This window comes from Xenopus laevis, chromosome 9_10S (assembly GCF_017654675.1).
Source record: "Xenopus laevis strain J_2021 chromosome 9_10S, Xenopus_laevis_v10.1, whole genome shotgun sequence".
NCBI classification, from domain to species: domain Eukaryota; kingdom Metazoa; phylum Chordata; class Amphibia; order Anura; family Pipidae; genus Xenopus; species Xenopus laevis.
Genome location: NC_054388.1, coordinates 66289733 through 66315069, shown reverse-complemented (window position 1 = coordinate 66315069; position 25337 = coordinate 66289733). Strand labels below are relative to the sequence as shown.

The 25337-nt window shown below is 37.8% G+C and overlaps 1 protein-coding gene across 2 annotated transcripts in view; it reads left to right on the top strand.

Moving 5' to 3' along the window:
* The window catches only part of tlk1.S (tousled like kinase 1 S homeolog), an 85070-nt gene extending 67192 nt beyond the window's left edge, over positions 1–17878 (top strand). For both annotated transcript variants that reach the window (XM_018238853.2, XM_041579162.1), the window contains exons 11-21: positions 47–235; positions 3673–3739; positions 5792–5889; positions 9483–9564; positions 10577–10668; positions 10746–10835; positions 12418–12587; positions 12981–13116; positions 14744–14855; positions 14935–15042; positions 16018–17878. In XM_018238853.2, coding sequence (XP_018094342.1) covers positions 47–235; positions 3673–3739; positions 5792–5889; positions 9483–9564; positions 10577–10668; positions 10746–10835; positions 12418–12587; positions 12981–13116; positions 14744–14855; positions 14935–15042; positions 16018–16194 — 1321 coding nt within the window. In that variant the 3' untranslated portion in view covers positions 16195–17878. The remainder of the gene's footprint in view (positions 1–46; positions 236–3672; positions 3740–5791; positions 5890–9482; positions 9565–10576; positions 10669–10745; positions 10836–12417; positions 12588–12980; positions 13117–14743; positions 14856–14934; positions 15043–16017) is intronic.
* The last annotated feature ends 7459 nt before the right edge of the window (positions 17879–25337 follow it).

Sequence of the window (25337 nt, the reverse complement as noted above, 5' to 3'; positions counted from 1 at the left end):
GCATATTCTTCGTTGTTCTTTTGTTCAAGTGTCTGTCTGTTTACAGGCAACAGGAATGGGTAAATCAGCAAAGAGAAGATATTGAAAGACAAAGAAAACAACTGGCCAAGCGGAAGCCGCCATCATCAAACAGTTCCCAGACTCCCTCCGCTAACTCAGAACCAAAGCAGCGGAAAAACAAAGCTGTCAATGGAGCTGAAAATGACCCCTTTGTAAAACCAAGTTTACCACAATTGTAAGTAGAGTTTCATGTATTCCCTTTTTCCCACCATAATTTTTTATCCTGATCGGTGATATTAGGAGATGATAAATTACACTGGTCCTCATGCAAGCTCACATTAATTATTTTACATGCAATGCTTTCCTTTGTGAGTTCCAGATTTAGCTAAAAACCAGGTCATTGTTTATTCTGATTTTATTTTGGCCATGTGTGCAAACTTTTTCTTTTGTGCAAGCTGTGTGTGTACGGAGCAGTCAATGGGTCCAGATAAGTATTATGTATTTTCTTTCTGAAAAGTGCCAGTTCTGGTGCCGTCAGAAAATTCCTATTCTATAAGAGGAGCACTGACACTTTTGGCCAATTCTCTGCTAATTTAAAAACCTGTCGCCCCAAGAAATAATTCTAAATCCTATTTTATGTTAGTCAAGCAAAATAAACAACACTTAAACAACACTTAGACAATATAAATGATTTACATTTTGTATTGTTTAGTCTTGGAATTCACAAGCTTTGTATGAAAATGGGGTACCTGATGCCCATGCAATTTAACTTCAAATTAGATGGTGAATAGACATGTAGATTTACCTCCATATCGGATGAATGATCGTTCCGTGCCATCTCCCGACCTGCCACTAACCATTCAGATCAAATAAAGTAGTAAAAGAACAGATCAGGTGATGTTCTGCCCTGACAGCAAAGTTATGTCTGACAAGCTGGTGACAGTCTCCCACTGATATTGTCAGATCAGCAATGCATGCAGAGGTATTATCAGTAGCCTGTCTAACCTGTCCGATCAACTGAACGACCAATTGACATCTCACGGAAAATGTCGGGACACTCCACACACGGGCCGAATATCGTACGAAACAGAGATTTGTACGATCAAATCTTTGCATTTATGGCCAGCTTTAGGCATAAAAGAGGGGCGGGCAATTTATGATTGACCACTTAGATATTTCAGCACGTTTAAAATGGGTATGGATGTTTTAATTTAAAAAAAAGAAGGTTTGGGTTTCATGTTTAATTTGAAAATAACTTTTTATGTATGGATGACAGGCTTCCTTTAGGGCAGAAACAGACGAGAAGATTGGGGGAGATTTAGTCGCCTGACAACAAATTGGCTCTTTTTCAGGCGACTAATCTCTCCGAACTGCCTCCCTGCCGGCTATTTAGATTCTAGGCGGCACTCTGAGCTCTTCGTTTTCTGAAGTTTCGCCCAAAGTTTCCTCGCGAGTTCTTTTCGAATCTCGTCTGTCTCTGCCCTTAAAGGGGAAGGAAACCTCGTCGGCGCTAACCCCCCTCCCCCCTCCCGTGTATTGCGCCCCCTCCCATCTCCCCCCTGGCCTACCCCTCCCGCTGGGCAAATGCCCCTAACTTGTTACTTACCCTTCTGCGCAGGTCCAGTCCAGGGAGTTCACAGGCGACATCTTCTTCCACGCGATCTTCTTCCTCCTTTGACCGGCGTTTTGGCGCATGTGCAGTAGGAGCATTTCGCCGGTACGGATCTACTGCGCATGCGCCAAAAGTCACGCGCATGCGCAGTAGATCGTACCGGCGAAATGATCATACTGTGCATGCGCCGGTCAAAGGAGGAAGAAGATCGCGTTGAAGAAGATGTCGCCTGTGAACTCCCTGGACTGGACCTGCGCAGAAGGGTAAGTTACAAGTTAGGGGCATTTGCCCAGCGGGAGGGGTAGGCCAGGGGGGAGGAGGGAGGGGGGGGCAATACACGGGAGGGGGGGTGGGGGGTTAGCACCGAGGAGGTTTCCTTCCCCTTTAAGTGTGTCCTGTGTGCTGTGGTTACAGCCTGAGTTAGCAGAGAGTGAACAAAATGCTGGAAATGGATAATAGCTGCTGGCAGATAGTCATTTGTTTTCCAATGGTTAAGCACTTTACTATGATAGATTTGAATCCTTCAGTAGCCTTTATACATTTTCTTAAAAATAAGTTGCTAAATTCTGGGAATATAAATTATATAAATTTAACTTTTGTATTTGCCCCTAGCAACAAAACCATAAATTATGTTGGTCAACAGTAGCATTAAAGGGCAACTAAAGTCTAAAATAGAATAATGTTAGAAATGCTGTATTATGTATACTAAATATAAACATGAACTTACTGCACCAGCAGCCTAATAAGACAAATGATTTATGCTTTCAAAGTTGGCGCAGGGGGCTGTCATCTTGTAACTTTGTTAGACATTTCTGCAATATCAAGACTCGCACATGCTCAGTGTGGTCTGGGCTTCAGTTGGAAGGTTAAGCTTAGGGATCGTCATAAATTATCAAAACAGCACAAGTCAAATAATATCTGCCATAGAAGCCAATACAGCAAGGCTGATTAATAATCATAATATAGAAGACTGCACTGCGTCTCTGGATACAAATCTCTACAGGGAATCCAACAATGCTGCTCGAGTTCTGGGAAGTAAGGTGGGGGGCCCCCCCGCCATTTGAAAGTATGATTGTTTACCTGCACAGCAGTTGGGGACCATCTGACAATTCCTATCAACAGCAGTAAAAGAAGGGGGAATTGCACTGCATACAGTCAGGTTTATGATAAAAACTGTAGACATCTTTTAATTAAAGTATATTGGAGATAGATTTATTTTTCATTAAAGAAAGTAAAAATGGGATTTTATATTTTTGCCTTTACATGCCCTTTAATGAAAGCAGAATACTAAATGTTTGCTATGGGTTTCTACACCATAAAATGCAAGGTCATGGTGCTACTACTGGGATGACATTCCAAAGGCCAGGGCAGAGAGTGACATGCCAGGGCAGAGAGTGTTCAACAAGATGGCTACATTAGAGTGCTGGTTTGTTTTCATGATGGCTGCCGGCCTGAGGGCAGAAGGTTAACTATAAGATTTACTGGGGTTTTATTTTCACTGTATATTTGTTATTGAATATTGTTGAGAATTGTGTTGTGTTCAAAATTAGCTATGCACCCATACTGTGCTAGTAGAACCTTACTATAAAACAGGGTTTACTTTTTCCTTTAAAATATAATTTTTATCTCTAAATAAAAATTATGCTCAGAGCATTTTTAGTTTTTATAATTATTATATTTGTAATGTATTTCTGGTATTTTGTAATGAGCAGAGCTCCCAGGTGTTGGTACTTTTTCCTGATTGTGTTGTGCACTCTAAGAAGAGTGGGAATAGCTGCAGAAACATTTTGTTCCTGTATCCTAATATTTAAGGCCACTGCTTCCAACATTTCTTCAACTGGAGAGATGACTGTTTCCAGTGAGATCATTTTTATGCCTCTTAAACTACTTTATGTTCCAAATCTACTTTAAAATGATTCAATGTCATCTTTAAGCTATGCCTGGAATGTGCGTTTCTTATTTCACATTTTTCAGAAGAAAATCAAAATGATTCAGTTTTTGCCAATAAATATTTATGAAATTGTGTGGTTTCTAACAGATGCATTTATTGCTTTTTTCAGATTATCTTTAGCGGAGTACCATGAACAGGAAGAAATTTTTAAGCTTCGATTAGGTCATTTAAAAAAGGTATGTGGTTGTAACATTTCATTGCAACACAGTTTGCTTTGCATTTTTGTAAACTGCATCAGACATTCATATTTCACTGGAAATTGACACTTGTATTAGATACAGGGGATAGAAATTGGGATGTAATGATATTACAAGGAGGGCCTATTATACTGGGAACAGGTGTATTGTGGGAGTAGAGAAGTGGCACAAATAATTTAAAATTTTAATAATGAACTGCTTCCTTTATTGAATATTTCTATTTATGCAAGTTGATAAACATGCAACTGATGTAGCTAATTTTGCCTAAGATTATAAATCTTAATACATGATGTTGGCCAGTGCCAGTACACCTGCTTCAGAAACAGAATACTGCAACTTCCCAATTTTCAATGAAAAAACAGGAAACAAAAATCACATTTTGCATTTTAAAGGACAAGTAGTTCACTTGAGGTACCATATATTAGGAATTTGTCCCTAAAGTAGTCTTCTGCCTTAGCAGAAGAGTATAAGCCAAAAGTTTAATTTTACATAAGGATGACTGGGAAAGGAAGGAAAGATTGCAGCGCTAGAAAGTAAGTTCCCTGGGCTAGTGCTCCTTTTCTTTCTTGGTTTCCATGCCCCTTAATACTCCAGTGTCAAAAGATGCTCTCGCATCTGCTAGAAGAATCAACTGGTAAATATATCATTAAAGAGTTTATTGTATGGATCCCTTTTATGTGTCCCTCATATGTCCCCACTAAATGTGTCTTCTTTATTGTAAATTATCTTAGCCTGGACAGAATATCTTCATAACCAATATCTTTTGAAAGCATTAAGGACCAAAACTGTACTGCATGTTGTAAATGGGACATTACTAGTGTTTTTAAAGGGATTGCTTACACACTCATCCCATTAATCTATATCCCTTTTAATACAAGAAAATAGGAAAAAAAGACCTGAATAAAACTAAAGTACTCAAGGATGTATTCCATCAGGCCCCAGGGTGTTTTTTAACATTAATTGTCCTTAACAATATAAGTAACATCTTGAGACATTTGTCCTCACTTAGGGCAGGACTCGATGATGCGTATTGACCCGACACGTCACAATGCGACTTGTCGGATGGTTTACTGAAAACAGAAGTGAAGGAGAAATCGCATATTACAACTACATTGATCCGACTGTCGGATCAAATCGCAGCGCGATTCTCAGCATTGCGAAGTGTCTGGTCAAAAAGCATCATTGAGTCCTGCCCTTAGTCTCAACAAATAATTAAGCACATTTGCACATCAGTTAGGCAGGTTATATATATATATATATATATATATACATTAAAGGTTGAACTTGATAGACGTGTCTTTTTTTTCAGCCTACCTTACTATGTTACTAGCACGTTTGCTTTTTTAATCAAAAATCAATCAAAATCTTTAAGCAACGCTCTCATCCTGCATTTTTTTACTGATTATATAGTATGGGATCTTTCATCTGGAAACCCAATGTAGAATAGTTAATTATTTTTGCATTTGTGTTTGCAGGTGAAGCTGTCAAGATTTTTTATTTTTGCCGCCTTAATTGCAGCTTTACAGCAATTTACAATATTTATCTTCCCTTAAGAATATTTTACTACCTCCAATTTGTAATGCTTGCCACCTAAATGCTGTATACTTCCTTATATTAGTGCTAAACCACAAAGGGTGATCCTCAATGCTGTTACATTTCTTTCCAATGAGAATACTAGTTGCTGCATGTATTTTTAAACAAGTATTTTAGTTACATTTTCTTAGGCTGCTGTACTTCCTGAAATTCCCTGTTGAACCAAAAAAACATTAAATAAGATAATATTATGGAAACTTTTACCTTTTCATTTTAGTTCAGTAGTTGGACATTTGTATGTCATTCTGGGCTGTATCATATCATTTTTTTTCCTGTGCAACAAACTGAAGGCTGCAAATCTCATGCAAACATTTACTCTCATCTTGCTCCCTCCCAGGAGGATTTTAATATGAAAGCTTGAGGAGGCTAAGCCTCCCCAAACTATAAGGATAAAAATTGCTCCCCCCTAATACAACACAATAATATGCTCGTTTTCAGGAAGAAGCTGAAATCCAGGCAGAGTTGGAAAGATTAGAGAGGATTCGAAATCTTCATATACGGGAGCTTAAAAGAATAAATAATGAAGATAATTCACAGTAAGTACTTTTGGTTTTGCTAACACAAATATTTATATGTGGTTTTTAACATATTTTACTTGTTTCTCAAAACTGAAAGTGAACTGTTTTAAGCTGTAAAAATCGTAAAGAATCTTTTTCTTGCTCCATTCTTAACAATAGGTGTGCAAGACATTGTTAAACAAAAGCATGGGTTTTTATTTTTACTTGGTACTGCACAAAAACAACAAAGCAATATTCAAAATGAAATTTCAGCCAATGAAGATAGTAAATCCCTGAAGTCTAGTGTTGCACACTTCCACTACCTTCCCTTAAGCCTATCCGGCAGCAGCTGGAATTAATTTTGTATATTGCTCAGGTGAGGCCATTTAGCTCTGTTTTTAGTACAATACATGTGCGTTATGGTGAGTTCAGGTGTGACATTACAATCTCATATAAAACATAAACAGCATGCTTTTCAGTAGACTCACCCCTTAATTACTATTGAAATCATCATAACTTACATAGTTAAAGGGGAACTCCGGGCTTCCAGACCAAAATTTGATAATGAGGTCCACATATACACAGAAACCCCTAATGTACCCATCACAGTTACCAGTTTCTTCAAAAAGTATGAATAAATGCCATTTTCTATACTGCAATCCAGCTGGTTAACAGTTCTCTTTCTGCATCATTTGAAATCCTGGCAGGGAAGGAGGGACTAAACACTGATGTTACAAATTGTAACAACTTCTCCACAGCTTACAGACAGCATGCAGGAACTACATACCCCACAATGCATTGCACTGTGATATTCCGTTCCTTATTGAAATCGCGTGTGCAGGGAATTGTGGGGTTTGGAGGATGCAGACTAAGCACAGATCGCTGCCGATACAAAATAACAGTAGTCAACCTGCTCAGCAAAGTAGCTAGGCTTAGGGAACTGTTACAAACCATTAAAAATCATGAAAAGTCTGCATATTTTTTTAATTGATGTATATTGCAAAGTTGCAATATTGCTTTTTAAAAAGTTTAAGTTGTGAAGTTCCCCTTTAAGTTAAGTTAAAAAAAGACCAAAGTCCATCAAGTTCAACCCCCTCCAAATCTAATTCTATACATACGATTGTGTTCATCATAATAACAGTGTGTTTATTAGGCTGTTAAAAAAATAGAAAAAAATAGCAGAGTCTGCATTCTTCTTTACAGACTGAAACATTCACTGTATTAACTGAAAAATATTTCAAGATTTTGCTTTCCTTTGGATCACTGAACTAATATTTAGTTGTATAATCAGTGTTTCTGAGAACTGCTGCACATCTTTGTTGCATGGAGTCGACCAACTTCTGGCACCTGTTACATTCCACAATTCTTCTGCATTTCTTGGTGTTGCCTCAGAAACAACATTTTTCATATCATCCCACAAGTTTTCTATTGGATTAAGGTCCGGGATTGGGCTGGCCACTCCATAACGTCAATCTTGTTGGTCTGGAACCAAGATATTGCTCATTTACTGGTGTGTTTGAGGTCGTTGTCTTGTTGAAACACCCGTTTTGAGGGCATTTCCTCTTCGCCATAAGGCAACATGACCTCTTCAAGTATTTTGATGTATTGGAACTGATCTATGATCTCTGGTATGTGATGAATAGGCCTAACACCATATTATGAGAAACATCCCCATATCATGATGCTTGCACCACCATGCTTCATGGTCTTTACAATGTACTATGGCTTGAATTCTGTGTTTGGGGGTTGTCTGACAAAATCTCTGCAGCCAATAGACCCAAAAATAACGATCTTGCTTTCATCAGTCCACATTGCTTTTCATTGCTCCGTTTCTCTTTAGGACAATCAGTGTCTTCTTTGGCAAATTGTAACATCTTCAGCACGTCTTTTTTTTCAACAATGGGACTTTGCTGGGGCTTCTTACCGATAGCTTGGCTTCACATAGACGTCTTCTAATTGTAACCGTACAGTTAAGTTTAGACCTTGTTTGATCTTCCTAGAGCTGATCATTAACTGAGTCTTTGCCAGTTTAGCTATTCTTCTATCCATTCGAATGGTAGTTTACTGTTTTCTTCCACATCTTTCAGGTTTTGGTTGCCATTTTAAAGCATTTTAGCTGAGCGGCCTATCATTTTCTTTATATGTTTTACCCCCCTCCAATCAACTTTTTCGTAAAAGTACGCTGTTTTTCTAAATCATGTCTGGAACAACCCAATTTACTTAAGAAAGAAATCCACTATAACCAGCATACACAACATTTGCTGCCTTCCTTCCTTAAATAAGGGCCGTAATTGACACCTGTTTTTTCACAGAATGAATGACCTCACTAATTGAACTCCACACTGCTATTATTTGGAACAAGCTATTTTTTGTAAAAACAAGCCTCAATTAATGGTTCAGTTACACAGAATCAGCAGCATGCATGTCATGACTGTTGGTTTTCTATTAATTTTACAGTAACTAGTAAATTATTTGCCATATAAAATATAATTTCTACCAAAAACAGTGATTGATCAGGTTAATGATGTCGACTTCTATTATCTATCTAACTAACTATCTTACTCTCACATATACTGTATAATCTATACATACCAACATACTAAAAAAGTAATTATCTGTCGGGTTGGCCAGGTGTATTTACGAGCTTTCTCATTATGGGGTTACAGCAGCTTCAGTTAACCTACAGTGCCAGAGCAGAATCATAAGTTAGGGTTTCTTCGAGTGTGTGTGCAGCAATCTGACTACAGCTAGGCTGCTGAGTCTTGATGGTATGTATGGCTTTAAAAACAAAAGTGACACCTCTGGATACCTACTCCTGGGCATGGCACTGCATAAATGGGCTACCATTCATTTAGGTATTTCATTGGTGCCAGCATTGCTTCTTCCCTATGTATAGCTATATATGTTTGAGAGACCTGGTTAATTACTTTAGGTTCCTGAGTGTTTCATGTCATAACATAACAGCTTCATCTGTGAATGTCATTTATTTGAACACTGGCACAATGTCCCATTAAAGTACAGCAGGTATGTAGATACAGGCTTACAGTACTAGCAATGGTATAAGGTGTAAAGCACCATAAAAATGAGTTACCCACAGGCCTACACCGATAAAGGCTGGACAGCATAAGTATGTGATGTGCAAGAAGAACAGCTGCACCATTTTAATATTAACAATAGAGTTGGTGCCTCCAAATATTTAGTCATATTATTTTGGTCCCATATTGCTGCACTCACTCTCAACTGTTTTGTTATATCTTAGGTTGAATTCTGTTTCATTGCCAGTGCTGTTATTATTTTGTTTAGATTTTTCTTGTGATTTGTGATAAGAGAGCAGCCAACCACAAATACCCTTCCATAATACAGAACTACGTATAACAGGGATATTGATTAGGCAATGGAATGGTACAAGTCACTGGGGCTTATTTATCAACACTGGGCAAATGTTCCCATGGGCAGTTACCCATAGCAACTAATCAGTGATTAGCTTTTAAAGCCAGCTGCAAGTAGAGCAATGAATGCAACAATCTGATTGGTTGCCATGGGTTATTGCCCATGGGGAAATTTCCCCAGTGTTGACAAATGATCCCCACTGTATCTAAACACTGAGTGTTTTTTGTTTTTTTTTACTTTAGATTTAAAGACCACCCTACTCTGAACGAACGGTATTTATTACTACATCTACTAGGTCGAGGCGGCTTTAGTGAAGTATACAAGGTAAGGTTGTTATTTAAACAACTGTATATTCAAAGCAATTTTAATCTATATAAAATATATATATATATCTAAGACATGCCATTTATTTGTTATTTGTCAAAAGATCAGTTCTCGCTTTGGTTTGATTAATAGATAGCTTCACCAGAATTGCAGTGGTTAGTAGAGGTCATGCTAATGCACACACAGAACATAACAAAAATGCAATTTATCTGAGTATCGATTTGGAAATGGTGTCTGTCCTCTGTGGGTTATAAAAGAAGCAACTGGACCACAAACTTCACCCAGCTGTCTGTTTTGCATTTGCAGCCTAATATAAACTTAGTTTGTGTATCTACCGTAGCACTTCTATACTGAAGCTATCATTTTTTTTAGCCAGAGAAGCTTGCGTGTGGTCCTCTTCAATTTTATACTTAAGACATTGTTTGTAGCATAAGTTGATGTACTGAGATCTTCAGTTTATGCTTATTTTTTGAAGCACAAAGTAAGGAGACCACTCTGATCCAAATGGAAGTAGACATCAATATGAGCAATGTTTTAGACCCTTTATAGTATAGTATCCTGTATAAATATTTAGATATACATTGTATAATATGAAGCTATATAGTTCTTGCATAGTTTTATTAGTTTATAACTAAGGGTCCCTTTTCAAAATTGGTACATTTCTAGATACAAAATCCAGTCTTTGTTCTGCATATGGAATAGCCTTAGTTGACCTAAAAGCATGGGCTGAATCTCCTATATGTGGCCGTTTTGCATGTGAATTTATTCAGTTTATATCAAAATCTGTACATTTCTAGATATGAAATCCAGCCTGTGTTCTGCATATGGAATAGCCTTACCTGACCTAAAAGCATGGGCTGAATTCTCTATATGTGGCTGTATTGCATGTGAATTTCTTGTTCAGTACATATCACAAAGATATTAGGCGGGGTGGCTGAGACCAGGAGACAGAGGGCATTGAAAGCTGCAGGAATCTCTGCATTTGCTTATCAAACCACATAATCTCTTTCAGGCTTTTGATCTCTATGAACAAAGGTATGCTGCTGTGAAAATACATCAACTAAACAAGAGCTGGAGAGACGAAAAGAAAGAAAACTACCACAAGTAAATATTTTGCATCCCTTTGATAGTGAACTCATCACTTATCATGGATTCTGTACTGATCATGCTGTTTGTTGTAGGCATGCTTGCAGAGAGTACAGAATACATAAAGAACTGGATCATCCCCGAATAGTTAAACTTTACGATTATTTTTCTTTGGACACAGACACGTAAGTATTGCTCACCTGTCTCATTTGCTTATAAAATAAAGTCCTATATAATTTGTAGTCTTGTGCACATAATGCTGTCTCATTGGGTTGTTGTGTGGTGTTTTTATGTGATTCACCTCTTCGTAAAAAGCAGTATAACTGCATTTAGACTATCATCTGTTTTATCCCCTATCATTTGCTCTCCAACTACTCCACAAAATCCTTCTTGTAGGTCAGAGTGAGGTTTTGTGACTTAAAACTTATTTTTTACATGAACTTTTGATGAAAGGTTGATACAGCAGTGTTTTCTATTTCTGTAGCCTTGTTATGAGTTAAGAGGAACTAGTTGATCCTCAAAAGGGGGATTTAAAAAGTTTACAAAGTACAAAAACCTCTGGGTTAGACTCACTCTTTAGAATAACCAGTAACAATAAATTAGACTTTCTTGGTTTATTCCCTTTTTGGGATCCATCTTAAAGTTGGGGCTCACCTTAAGGTGGCCATAGATGTAACAATTACGATCTTTCTTTCCAAAAAAGATCGTTCATTTCAATACACACTTGTAGAGCTGAATAGTCAGATATACAAGTAAAAACAAAAGAATTCTACCTGTATGTGTGAATTCTGCACTAACAGTGGCCAATGTTTGGGTGCCCTCAAAGGCACCCAATCAAAATTTTCCGTCCAGCCCGACCGATGAGCCGACCAGTATCCAACCAAGGGGCAAATTCACTAACATTCGTAGTTTCGCCAGGCACAACTTCGCCGCACTTCGCCAGGCGTAGTTTCGCCAGCGCTCCGCAAATTCACTAAAATCCGAAAGTTGCGCTCAGGGGTAGCGTAAGGTTGCGAAGTTGCGCTAGCGTTGATTCGCTATGTAAAGCGAAGTTACGCTAGCGAAGGCTAATTTGCATACGGCGCCAAATTCAAATTTCAATGGAGGAACACGTATCAGCACTACAAATGCCTAGAAAACCTTCAAATCAGCAAATAAAATTTTTATTTTGCCCTACACATGTGCCCACTGTCTAGGTAAGTTGCCATGAGTCAGGAAATGTAGGGGGGAAGGAGTGGAGCCCCAAAAAATTTTTCGATCTTTTTCAGCCTATCACCCATAATGTAGAAAACACGCCAGCGTTTTTTGGGACTTAGAAAAAATTTTGACTTTTTTTGAAACAATCCCTATCTACTCTATTGCGCTTCGCCAGGTCTGAGGTGGCGAAGGAAGTCTAGCGTAAAAGGTAGTGTTCAGTACACTGCGCAAGTTAGTGAATTTGCGTAGTTACGTCGCTAGCGAAAATTCGCCAGGCGTAAGGGTGCGAAGTAACACTAGCGAAACTACGCCAGCGTTCGTTAGTGAATTTGCGCAGTAACGAAAATGCCAAACGCTAGCGAATTAACGCTAGCGTTCGGCGCTTAGTGGATTTGCCCCCAAGTCTTCTGCTGATATCGGTCGGTTCTTTTCCACAACATAACACGCGCCAAATTATCTGTGCTTCTATGGCCACCTTTAGAGTCTTACATGAATAAGCATACATATACAGTAAGCATTGTATTAATTAAATTATTAAATTATTATTATTATTTTTTTTATCTTTTACAGGTTTTGTACAGTGCTAGAATACTGTGAAGGTAATGACCTTGACTTCTATCTAAAGCAGCATAAGTTGATGACAGAAAAAGAAGCCAGGTCTATTGTGATGCAAATAGTCAATGCACTACGTTATCTCAATGAGATAAAGCCTCCCATCATCCACTACGACCTAAAGCCAGGTAGGCAGAACACACTATTCTGCATGATACTCATAAACCACTATATTGTCTTTTTCTTTTTGCCACTTATCAGACTCTGTCACCTTGTCTCACTGCTCCCCCTGTCTTTGTCTGTGCTTCAAAGCTTTCTAATAGGTGAATAGTCTTTTTATAATCCAGAGTACACCATATAACAAGACCATAGTTTTCAAACTCAGCAAATATTTAATGGGTGTCCTCATGATGTGCATTTGCTGCATCACCCTTTATTATTATTAATATTATAGAAATCAATTTTACACATTTACACTTATTGCTTTTGCTCAGTGTTTAAATAAACTGAATAGAGACACACTGAAAAGCTTAGATCCGGAATCATTGAATAAAAACAAATGAAATGTCCATTTTGATCAGGAAATATCCTTCTTGTGGATGGGACAGCTTGTGGAGAAATAAAAATCACAGACTTTGGTTTGTCCAAGATAATGGATGATGACAGCTATGGTGTGGATGGAATGGACTTGACTTCTCAAGGAGCAGGGACATACTGGTGAGTGTTCACTGCTTTGTTTTACATACATTTTCCTAATCTTCTTTGACTTGTATCAGGTTCATGTACCTACCTGTATAACTCTGCAATCGATGATCTTTTTTGCTTTTTACAAAAAAAAATTTCTTAAAGGAGAAGGAAAGGCATATTTACTTGGGGGTGCCAAAAGTTAGGCACCCCCAAGTGATTGTATTTACTTACCTGACACCCCGGGCCGGTGCTCCTATCAGGGAAAAACTGCACCGGCCTGGGGTTCTTCCAGCGAGCACCACAGAGCGATAGTCTTCCTGCTTCTTCTTTCTTCAAATTTCCTGGGGCAGAGGCATGCAAAGTAGAAGGAAATAGCCGACTTTTTGCGCTACTGCGCATGAGCACCAGCACAGAAGAAGGAAGATGATCGCTCTGTGGTGCTCTCTAGAAGAACCCCCTGACTGCTGCAGTTTTTTGTTGATAGGAGCACCGGCCTGGGGTGTCAGGTAAGTAACTACATTCACTTGGGGGTACCTAACTTTTGGAACCTCCAAGTAAATACTGACTTTCCTTCTACTTTTATGGATTAGTCAATCAATGCTCATATTATGACTAACAAGAGTGCCATCTGGTGTTATGTTCAGGTCGGCTAGAATATAAAAATCATAATTTACTGATTCAGGCGGTGTTTCTGATGCTTCCTGCTTAGTTCTATCACTCGGTGTGACAGGAATGATGAAAGACGCAACAGGAGATGTTTTTCTTTCTCAGTAACTTGCTACTATGTACAGCCCTTGCATGGATAGAACAGCAGAAAGCACTCCGGTTACACATTCAGGATATTTACAATATGTTGACATCTAAACAAAGAACAAAAAATAATGTAAATTGCCAAAGTACTCAGAAGAGCACTCTGAGCAATTTTGCCTTGTTAGTTTTTACCATTAAAGGCAAAATAGAGCGCTATAAAACAAGCTTACATACCTGCAGCAGTTGTTCTAGCCAAATGGTCCTTGTGCTTTACAAATCCTGGTAGGTCTGGTTCTCCACCATCCATCTTTGCTTGATAAACATACCAGTGATTTGCAGTGCAATTTAACAGCAGTTGGGTTGAAGTGTTGCACTAATAAGACAACTTTGTATGGTTCAGTAGATAAATGCCTCTATTTAGATTTAGGGTTAACTTGGATATTATAGTAACCACTGCCACAGGCATAATTAGAATGAAAGATCTACAGATTAGAACCTGTGCAGTAATTTATTAATTTTAAAAACTTTGTCCACCTCCTCAAAATGGTACAGGGATGGGATTGGTTTTCCAGACAAGGGATCTTTATGTAATTTGGATCTTCATCCCTTAAGTCTACTAAAAACAATGTAAAGATGAATTAAACCCAATAGGATTGTTTTGCCTTCAATAAGGATTAATTGTATCTTCGTTTGGATCAAGTACAAGTTACTGTTTTATTATTACAGAGAAAAAGAAAATCTGTTTTTAAAAAACTGAATTAATGATTCCCATGATTTTGAGTTTTCTGCATATCTGGTTTCTGGATAATGGATCCCATACCTGTATTTTGTCCAGTGAAATTGCTTAAATTAAAATGCCACATGCTTAGTTAAAATTAATTATTGATGTTGTGTTGTAAACTTTCAGGTATCTACCACCAGAGTGTTTTGTCGTGGGCAAGGAGCCCCCAAAAATCTCCAATAAAGTTGATGTGTGGTCTGTAGGGGTCATCTTTTTCCAGTGTCTCTATGGCAGAAAGGTATGGTATACTCGTTAATTTTGAACTGTACCCCAACTCTTAATTCGTGGTCAATAATGAAACTCCTTTTGTTTTTCAGCCATTTGGCCACAATCAATCTCAACAGGATATCTTACAGGAAAATACAATATTAAAAGCCACAGACATACAGTTTCCAGTGAAGCCTGTTGTAAGCAACGAAGCCAAGGTAATATAACATGCTGTGTTTAGATTGATCATGGATACTAGTTATATACAGCTCCTGGTGATATTTAGAATAACTAAGTCACTGGGTATAGGACAGCGATCCCCCAACCAGTGGCTCGTGAGCAATATGATGCTCACCAAGTCCTTGGATGTTTCTCCCAATGGCCTCAAAGCAGGTGCTTATTTTTTAATTCCTGCCTTGGAGGTAAGTTCTTTCCATGTGTACTGCCAAACAGAGCCTTCTGTAGGTTGACAGTCTGCATGGTGGCTACCAAATGCACAACCACAGCACCCCAGGAACATTTTTTATGCTTGTTGCTTCCCATAGGTTCCCATAGACTTGCCACGCTGTCATGCATGGCACTGCAGTCATCACGAGCATTTTTCCAGCTTTCAAATGGGAATCAATGACCCTATCTAAAAACAAATGCTCTGTAAGGTTACACATGTATTGTTATTGATACTTTTTAGTCCGCATCTTTCTAATCAAGCCTCTCCTATTCATGTCCCAGTCTCGTATTCAAATCAATGCATGGTTGCTAGGATAACTGGGACCCTAGCAATCAGAATGCAGAACTTGCAAACTGGAGAGCTGTTGAATAAAAAGCTTAACTCAAACCATAAATAATAAAAAATGAAAACCAATCTTGTCTCAGAATATCATTCTCTACATCCTACTAATAGTCAATTTAAAGGTGAACAACCCCTTTAATAATGCATTTTACCATATATATATTGTATAAGTTTGTGGAACTTTGAGACTGAAAAGCTGCAATAAATGTTTTTTTCCACAAAAAAATCGAACACCAAAAAAGAGGTTTTGTGTCGATTTACATGTAATCCACTGATAAAAAGCATTCTTCATGCAATTTTTTTTTTTTTTTGATCATTTAAATTACCAGAATAATATTTACTGCGTAAAATTTGGTTTTGTAGTGGCGTAAGTGTGATTTCTTAAAATGTTTCCTATTTTCAGGGCTTTATTAGACGATGCTTAGCATACCGAAAGGAGGACAGGTTTGATGTCCACCAACTGGCTAATGAAGCATATCTTCTCCCGCATATGAGAAGATCCAACTCTTCAGGAAATCTACATATGCCTGGGCTCGTGGCCTCTCCAACAAACCCTACATCAAGCATCATTTCATACTGATATTCGCCCCAAGTTTGGCATGATGATTCGTTACATAGCTTTTCGGCGCAGCATTTTTTTGCTTGACTTGACGCTAAAGGAAAACCAAGAAGGTGTTTGAAGATAACTGTGTGTTTTTGGGGAGATTTTTTTTTTTTTTTCTGTAGTGTTATTAGTATGGCAAGAGCAAATGAGACTGTGAATAAATTTACCATTTGACTATGATGTGATTTGGCATTGGCCTCAATTCATTGTCCTACAAGCCATTTTCAAAGTAATGAGGTGCAATGCTTTAGGTTGTGTTCCTACGCAAGTTTGGGGCCACGGTCAGTATGTACACGTTTGTCCCACCATGTGCATTCAATATGGACAAAACTAAATATAATGAGAAAAAACTTTCCAGAGAGGACATTGTAAATAAACTTTGTAATACTGCTACATGATTGGTTGATACTGAAGAGTTTTAGCACGAAGGGCATTTTTCATTATTTAAGAAATAAAAAATAAAAAAAAGGAAAAAAAAACTTTTGATCATGAGCACACTGCACCCAAGTGATCACAAACTGTAGCACTGCCCACAAACTCCAACACCCATTTATTTAAACCAAAGCCGACTATAAGAGGGTTTCACACTTTATGTTTGGAGTTTTAACATATTCCATAAGAATTGTTCACGTTTCACTTTTTTGTTTGTTTTTATTATTTGAAATTGGCAACCCCCACCACAAGTTCCTTTTATGGATCATTCCACTTGATACCTGTGATTCATTTGTTTTTTCTCTCTTTGTTACATTGCCATAAAACACACAAGAGTTACCAAAACCTTCAATAAAATGTTCTATGCAGGATAATGATAAATTCCCTTCTCGCACTCATGTATATTGCTGTACAGATGTCCGTTTCAGTTATCCATGTCCTTTCAGCAGCTGTTTGCCCTTGTACAAATGGTTTGAACTTTTTTTTTTTTTTTTTTTTAAGTCTCCTAGATGGCACTTTTATTTTGCTGCTAAATAATGTTGCTTTGAGTATTTTTTTTATTTGTTGCAAACCAATAGTATTGCCCTATTTAAAAGTGGCAATTAAAAACAAAAAACAGATGAATTCATTAACGATAAAGCATGTGTACACATCTGTAAAACATTTACACAGTACTGTAAGCCTGGTTTATTATGCTCTGTTACCCAGAGCTGGTTACTGAGACTTTACGGAGGTTTTTGTTCTCTGTTGGCTGAAAGATTCTCTATGTAGGAGGCTGTAAGTATGAAATACATTAAGTGAAACCTATTGCTCTTGACTTAATACAATGTTAGGGGACAGCAGATTCCTTTATAACAAACTAAACGCCTTTCTAGGATGCTGTTTCTTTATTGCAAAAATAAAAGGAGAGACCCTTCAATGACAGAGTAGGCATTAGTCTTGCAATATATTGCTCTTTTCTGTAGCATTTAAGGGGACTAATCCTTAAACTCATGCTGATGAAAAAAAAATTGTGTCATTTTGTTCATGTTACAGAAGAGGAAGCTTGTATTAACACAGGTTACCATTTAATATTGTACAGTTCATTGTGGCTCTTGTTTCTGATGTTGCAAGAATTTTCATTATATTTCATTGTACATAAATATACATTAACTGTCTTTCAGATGCTGCTGAAAATTGTAGAGAATGTAGCCAAACAGTAATAAACAACGAAAGTTGAAATTTCAAATAAGTATTTAATTTCCAGCTTCCTTCCTTTTCGATATTAGTCTGCAGGTAGTTATACTAAAGATGACTTACAATACATCAATTTGGAAAAATGACATCTTTTGAAAAGCAATGTCGAACTGGACCACTGAGGTCCCAGAAGAAATTCTGATTCCGGGGATCAGCATGTCAGTGGCCATTTAGCGCAGATCCTCAAGTGGGCCCGAAGGTCTCCAGCCCAACACCGCTTATTTAAGAATATAGGTGCTAATTACCAAGAAAAAATAGACTCCGTGACACCAGGAATTAGATGGCATTACTAAGAACAGGTCATTCTATAATATACTAAAGTTAATTTACATTACTAAGGACTAAGACTTATAGGTGTGAAATGACATCTTCATTTTACGATTTGTGTTAATGCTGTTAACACAAAGAATTGGCCTTCATTTTTTCTTCTTTATAGTTTTTGAATTGTTCGGCTTCCTCATTTCACTCTTTCCAGCTTAAAATGGGGTCACTAACTCCATCAAAATTCTCTGTAAGGCTTCAAATTTATTGTTATTGCTACTTTTTATTACTCATCTTTCTGCCAGTCTCTTATTCAAATCAATGCACGGTTACTAGGATCATTTGTCAAAAAAGAGCAGGGCTGTCCAGCACTCAAAGGGATCCACAGGACCAAAATATTTTAGTTAAAAATATCTTTATTAGCCAAAGTTAAAAAATGTATACTTGCATCTCCATTCACCCTATGCATTTCATACCCACAAGAGCACTTAATCATGGGCTACTAGGATCATTTGGACACTAGCAACCAGATTGCTGAAACTGCCACCTGGAGAGCTGCTGTAGGAAAAGCTACAAAGGCCAAAAACCACAAATTGGTCTCTGCTATATTAAAACAACCCCTTTAATGTGAATTGCTATGTAAGACTAGGACTATGGCAGAATAGTATTACTGGTAATGTTTTAAAGCGATACCGACACGTTCCTATAAAAATCATAGGAACGTGTCAGTATCAAGTAGTTGCTACACCTGGAATAGTTCCCCTGAAGGCCCCCCTCAAAGCTGCCCCCAGCCCCGCTGACCCACCGACACTTCTAAAAAAATCTTCTGTGCTGTTTCAGTGACGCTGGGCTGAGGGCGGTGCGATCCCTCCATAGGCTGATTACAAATGAAAACAGGACTTCAGCCTATGAAAGAATCGCTTCAGCCCACCGTCACAGAAGCAAGGCAGAAGATCAGTTAGCTGTGTCAGCAGGTCGGCTGCGCAAAGGTTTGCGGGGCTGGGGTGAACTATTCCGGGTGCAGCAACTACTTAATACTTACACATTCCCTTTTTATAGGATAGTGTAAGTATCGCTTTAAGTACTATTTTTTTTGCACTCATTTCCCATTTGAATGAATGGGAAACGCTTCCAATAGTAGATGCTGGTGCTGCTGGAAGGCAGGAAATGATCTTAAATGGGGAGCCATAAGTCTAAGGCACTAAATAAGACAGGTCCCAGGTAAAAAAATGAATGCAGAATTGCAAATGGTGAATAATCTGGGAAAACATAAATTCAGGGGAATGTAAAATCAGGCTTCTACAGAATAACCCTACAGTTTACAAAAATGCCTAATTTCTAAAGTCTGTACTTAAGTACATGTATTCATGTTATAGCTACCTCCCCCCAGTGCAGTAACCCCCATAGCAAACAAACGGTGGTATGTTCAGTATGCAGGGCCGCTATTAGAAATCACAGGGCCCAGTACAACAAAATTTTTAGGGCCCTGCCCACTCCACCCTACAGTTAAAAGACCACACAGACATCAGTGCTAAAAAAGGTAACCCACACACACAAGTTATATAAAGCTATTGATGGTCCGGCCCCCTTCTAAATTAAAAAAAACTGTGGTGCCAGGGCCCCCCATAAATTTTTTTTTAAAAAAATTGGTGGTCAGGGCCCCCTTATAAGTTAAAAAAAAATATTTAGTGATCGGGGCCCCCCAAAAAGTTAAAAAAATAATAATCAGTGATCAGGGTCCCCCTACAAGTTAAAAAAATAATTGGTGATCAGGGCCCCATTATAAGTTAAAAAAAAACATTTGCGCCAGGGCCCACCATAAAAAAGCCATTGGTGATCAGGGGTCTGCCTGCAAGTAAAAAAATAATTGATGGCTCCCCCCCCTCCCCTGCAAGTAAAAAAAAAAATTGATGGCCTGGGCCCCCCACAAGTTATAAAAAGCCATTGGTGATCAGGGGCCCCCCTGCAAGTAAAAAAAAATTGATGGCCTGGGCCCCCCCACAAGTTATAAAAAGCCGTTGGTGATCAGGGGGCCCCCTGCAATAAAAAAAATTGATGGCCTGGGCCCCCCCCCCACAAGTTATAAAAAGCCATTGGTGATCAGGGGCCCCCTGCAAGTAAAAATAATTGGCCAGATCCCCCCCAAATTTTTTTAAAAAAATTGCTTGCCAGAGTTTTGTGTCTAAGGTGCCCCCCTGCTTTCAGCGTGCTGCCAGCTTCACAAAATAGGACAAAAATAGGACACAGCAGCTCCGTGCACGGAAGCTTTTCTCCTAATAAGATTTCCTGTACTCTTGTGGTCCTTTAAGAATAAGTCCCGGTAAATCTGTACAGGAATTGGATAAGGGGATCCAATCCCAATGCAGATTTACGGGGACTTATTCTTCAAGGACCAATGAGGGTACAGAAAATCTTAATATGAGAAAAGCTTCTGTGCACGAAGCTGCTGTGTCCTATTTTGTGAAGCTGGGAGCACGCTGAAAGCAGGGGGGTCCGGCTAATCAAGTTAGTGAAGCACAGCCGAGCCGCCCTTAGACAAAAAAAAAACTTTTTTTTTTTTTTTTTGCATTATGTGTTAAACACATGTTAAAACGCAGGTTTGAGCGCAAATAAACACATTCTATAATTGATTCCATTATATTCTGCCTGGCTGTACTTGAGTGTTCTAAGTTGCATTTCTTCCATTTTCCATGCTGCATTTGCTTGCACTTGGCATGTTCCGCTATCAGTAGAATTGAGGGTTGTGATTGGAACAGGCCCGTCCCCATTGTGTCCAAGCCCCGTCCCCTGCCTGGATTCAACTGGCCAAATGGTAGCTACCCTAGGAGGCCTACTGTAGGGAGAGGCCTCAGTGCATGTTGCAGCAAAGTGTTCTCTTTCATGGAGCACAAGGAAAGGCAGTCCTTGTCAGGGCTCTGGCTATTTTCAAGGCACGGAACCTAGTGATAGCAATTCAGTTACCAAGGAGGAATAACATAACATTCTGTCCTGGCCTTGGGTGGAGACACACAGTACTATTATTTTAACATGCTCTCTCATAAAGTGAAGATGCAGCACCAAACAAGGGACAGTTAAGAAGAATAGGGCTATACAGATGAATAGGGAAGACTTCTGGTGTTTCTTACAATAAATCTCTTAATTTCCTACAAATGTTTTTGGGTGATGGCCATTTGACTTGGTATGAGCATAAACAATTAGATCTCCACAACTCATTAGCCTGACTTTGCATCATGCCATATTTAGCTTGGAAAAATAATATATATATATATATATATATATATATATATATATATATATATATATATATATATATATATATATATATATATCCATTTCTAAGGGACTAAAACATAAGACAATTTAGTGAAGCTACTGCAGTTAACTACACCATGAAATAAAAAGCATGACAGATCCATTAGGGGTGTTTTTCTCAGCCCCATTTCTGAAAAAAAGGTTGGACACTGTAAAAAAACAATATTTTTAAAGTTTAATTTTTAATGTTTCACGCTGTAGCCCTTTTAGAAATAAAAGGATAATAATATTGTTACCACACACCCTTTCCCCAAATCTAAATGCGGTGATGCACAAAAAGATGGAGAACAAAGCAGGCTGAAATCCTCTGTGAAGCAGGAGCCACAACTTCTGGTTTTAAAGAAAGAGCGCACACATAACAGAATCCATGTTGCTCTATTGCCTTTTTAATTCAGTACACAACCGGAAGAGGGATTTTGTCTAGGTATTTATTTATAAAACAATAAAAATAATTAACTTTGTCCAGGGTGGATGTGTTATTTGAGGGTGGGGGGGTTAGAATGATTTTTTTACAAATAATATTTGTTTTACTGGTCCTTTATTAATGTTCCCCCATTCTTGTCTGATTCAGCTGCTCAACAGTTCGGGGTGCTTTTTGTCATATATTTCCAGACCTGGGTAACAGGTCAGTTTAGCAGCTGGACTCAATACACAGCTAACAGTTTGCAAATACTTATAAATATAAGTCCCAATATGCCAGCACTCAATCCATATGATACTTGCAAGGTGCAGGATCAAAATTGTGATATATTACAGAGATGAATTAACACTCTCTTATATGAATAATTGAAGTTTTATTATTCATGGGGAAACACGTTACAATCGTATATACTATATATCTACGTATGTACACACACACACAGTATTCACACCAAAGGGTTGAAACCGGTGATTAAACAGTCCAGATAATCAATTCCTTCCAAAGGACACACTAGCCTTAAAGAAAGTTGATTAATCTTCAGTTATCTAAAAAAATTAAATAAAAAGGGAAGACAAGCCCATAGTGTGTACCATTCAACATTTATTCACTGATAAATGAAATTGCACTTTTAAAGTGTCAACAGATTTAAAGGCTTATCGGTCAATTCCTGGCACACAATGGCTCAACTCTCTCCAATACACAGGTAGTCTGGCAAATGTTCTGTGCAGGTAAGGTGTAATACCAACATAATTTTGATGTGCGCACACCAGCTTTTTAAAAGTGCACATACCATTCAAAAAGTAAGCACCAAATAATTTTTTGTGCACACACAGCCAAGAAGAAATTAGAGGGAACATTGTTTGAGTCTCTGCAACTTCCCCATCTAACTGACCGTTTTGGTCAACAAAGTGAAAAGTCAGATCTTACATTGTACTTCAAGTTTTCGAGTCTGAACTGTCATCTTCTAATATTGATTCTTCACTTTCTTCTTTGTTCACTTTCACTTCCTTCTGTACTTTTACTTCCAGTGTCTGATTCATTTTCTGATATAGTTTTTCCCTACTTTGTTTTTATTTTCTTTGGATTTTTTTTCTCCAAGTTCTAGGTCTACTTCAGCTTTTCAATGCATGCATTCTTTTTTCTCACAATAATAAAAAATTGTGAAGCTTTTGAAAACATACATAGACAGTAACATATATGGACCAGTAACACCATAAAAGAGTATTTATTTGACCTATTAGTTTGTTATTTCTTATAAATGTATTTATGTTGTCTTTAAACAAGAAGCCTTGTATTTTTCATTGCAGCATGTTTACCTATCTATTGTGATAAGACATTTTATATGTTGTCCAGACAAAGCCCCCTAAACTAATCCCATATTTATAAATGAATATTAATATGTGTTTTGTTCTCTAAGTAAAAACTTATAATAAGGGAAAATTGATTTACACCATCAAAAGGCAAATATTACCAGAACAGCAATGAAGATAAGAATATCTTGTAGCTGCTTGATTGAAAATAATCTATGAAGATGTATATGAAAAAATGGTGCACAACTGGTATCTGAGAAAATTATCTTAAATATAATTATCTATCATAATATAATGCCAAATGGCTAAGAAATTAGGAAAAATGTAGCTGATGATCACCCCAACATTGTCCTTGGAATTATAATAAAGGCCATTAAAACATAGAAATACACATAATATCACATGTTGAGCAATAGCTTCAGTTCCTGAAACATCATCTAAATACTGTATATGAATAAGAAACTTCCTTGTGGGGACCCTCAGATAATTAAATGTTGCGCAGATCATTTTCTTTGTATAATACTTTAATACTAATAAACGTAAGAAATGTCACCCCATTCAAAACAAAATGAAGACCTGGAATGTTGCCTCCACACACTTCTCCGGCAAAACATTGGTCCTCCAATAACAAATTACAGGTGAATGTGTCCATTGATCACAGCTTAAATGAGAACCTGTCATGATTGCGTTAACACTTGGAAGACAATGCCACTATTAAAAAAACACTTATCTCAATTTATTTAAATCAATTCTCACTAAATCCCAATAAATTACTATTTTTGAAAATGTCCACGAGACACTGAAGCCCCGACTTTCCTGAAAGTCGGGAGAGCAAGGCATCGTGGGCAGAATCAGCTTTGTAGACTCCTCTTTCGATACACTGTCTTGTGATGTTGTTAGAGCCAGGAGCTGGAGGACCCTTTGACAGTGGCTAAAACTGAACAAAAGGGATGGGACGGATGGAATTGGGGGTGGGGCAGTGATTCTGCGGGTGGGTATAGTGACATCAGAGGCAGCCACACTGATGCTGGGTGGAGTTATGACACTAAGGCAGGTTTATTGCATCACTAAGATTGGCTGGATTTCTGTGCAGTTTATTCAATGTTTTGAACAGTGCAGCCCTTTAAAAACTGGGATGTCTCATTCAAAACCACATGGGTTTACTATCTATCTACATACTATCTCTATCTATTCAAGATATAGAGTCTATCATACAGAGATCAGTGATCCTGAAAGCTCTGAAACATAGCAATGTTAATTTAAAAAAGCAAATTCAAAAAGACCAAGCGAAATTAAGTTGAAGTTTGTTTTCGTTCGAATAGGTCCGTATTCGGCCGAATTTGAATCGTTTGAATGAACGAATACCGCATTCTATCGAATTCGATTAGAAGTTTTTCCCCAAAGACACTTCAATTTTTCAAAGTCCACCAATTGACTCCAAATAAGTTCTAGGAGGTTCCCCATTAGCTAAAACAGCAATTTGGCAAGTTTTAGATGGTGAATGGTCGAAGTCTAATTTTTAAAGAGACAGTACATGATAATTTTCGATATTCTAATTTTTTTTTAAATTCGAACTAAATTTGAACTATTCCCTAGCTGAAGTACACAAAAAATAGTGCGAAATTAAAAAATTTTTCATTCGAAAATTCAGCTCAACCTTTGATAAATCTGCCCCTTACTGTTATTACTTTTTATTACTCACCTTTCTATTCAGGCCTCTCCTATTCATAATCTTCTCTCTTATTCAAATCAATGCACGGTTGTTAGGGTCATTAAGCCCTAGCAACCAGACTGCTGAAATGGCAAACTGTAGAGCTGTTGAATAAAAAGGTAAATAACTAAGAAAACAACAAATAATAAAAAATAAAAACCAATTGCAAATGATCTCAGCATATCATTCTCTACATCATATGAAATAATAACTCCAAGGTGAACAACCCCTTTAATAATGTATTTGAATGACACCTAAACAAACTATGTGATAGAGAAAATCATGGAGAGTATCTTTAATATTTAAATGTTTTTCATTTAGGTTATTGTCTGGGTTTCACAAGGCTGAAAACTGAACAGATACTTGAGACCAGAACAGGCCATTCTTATGGGCTTAGGGCTTCTATCTGGCCAGTGTTTTACTGGCTTGGTCAGTA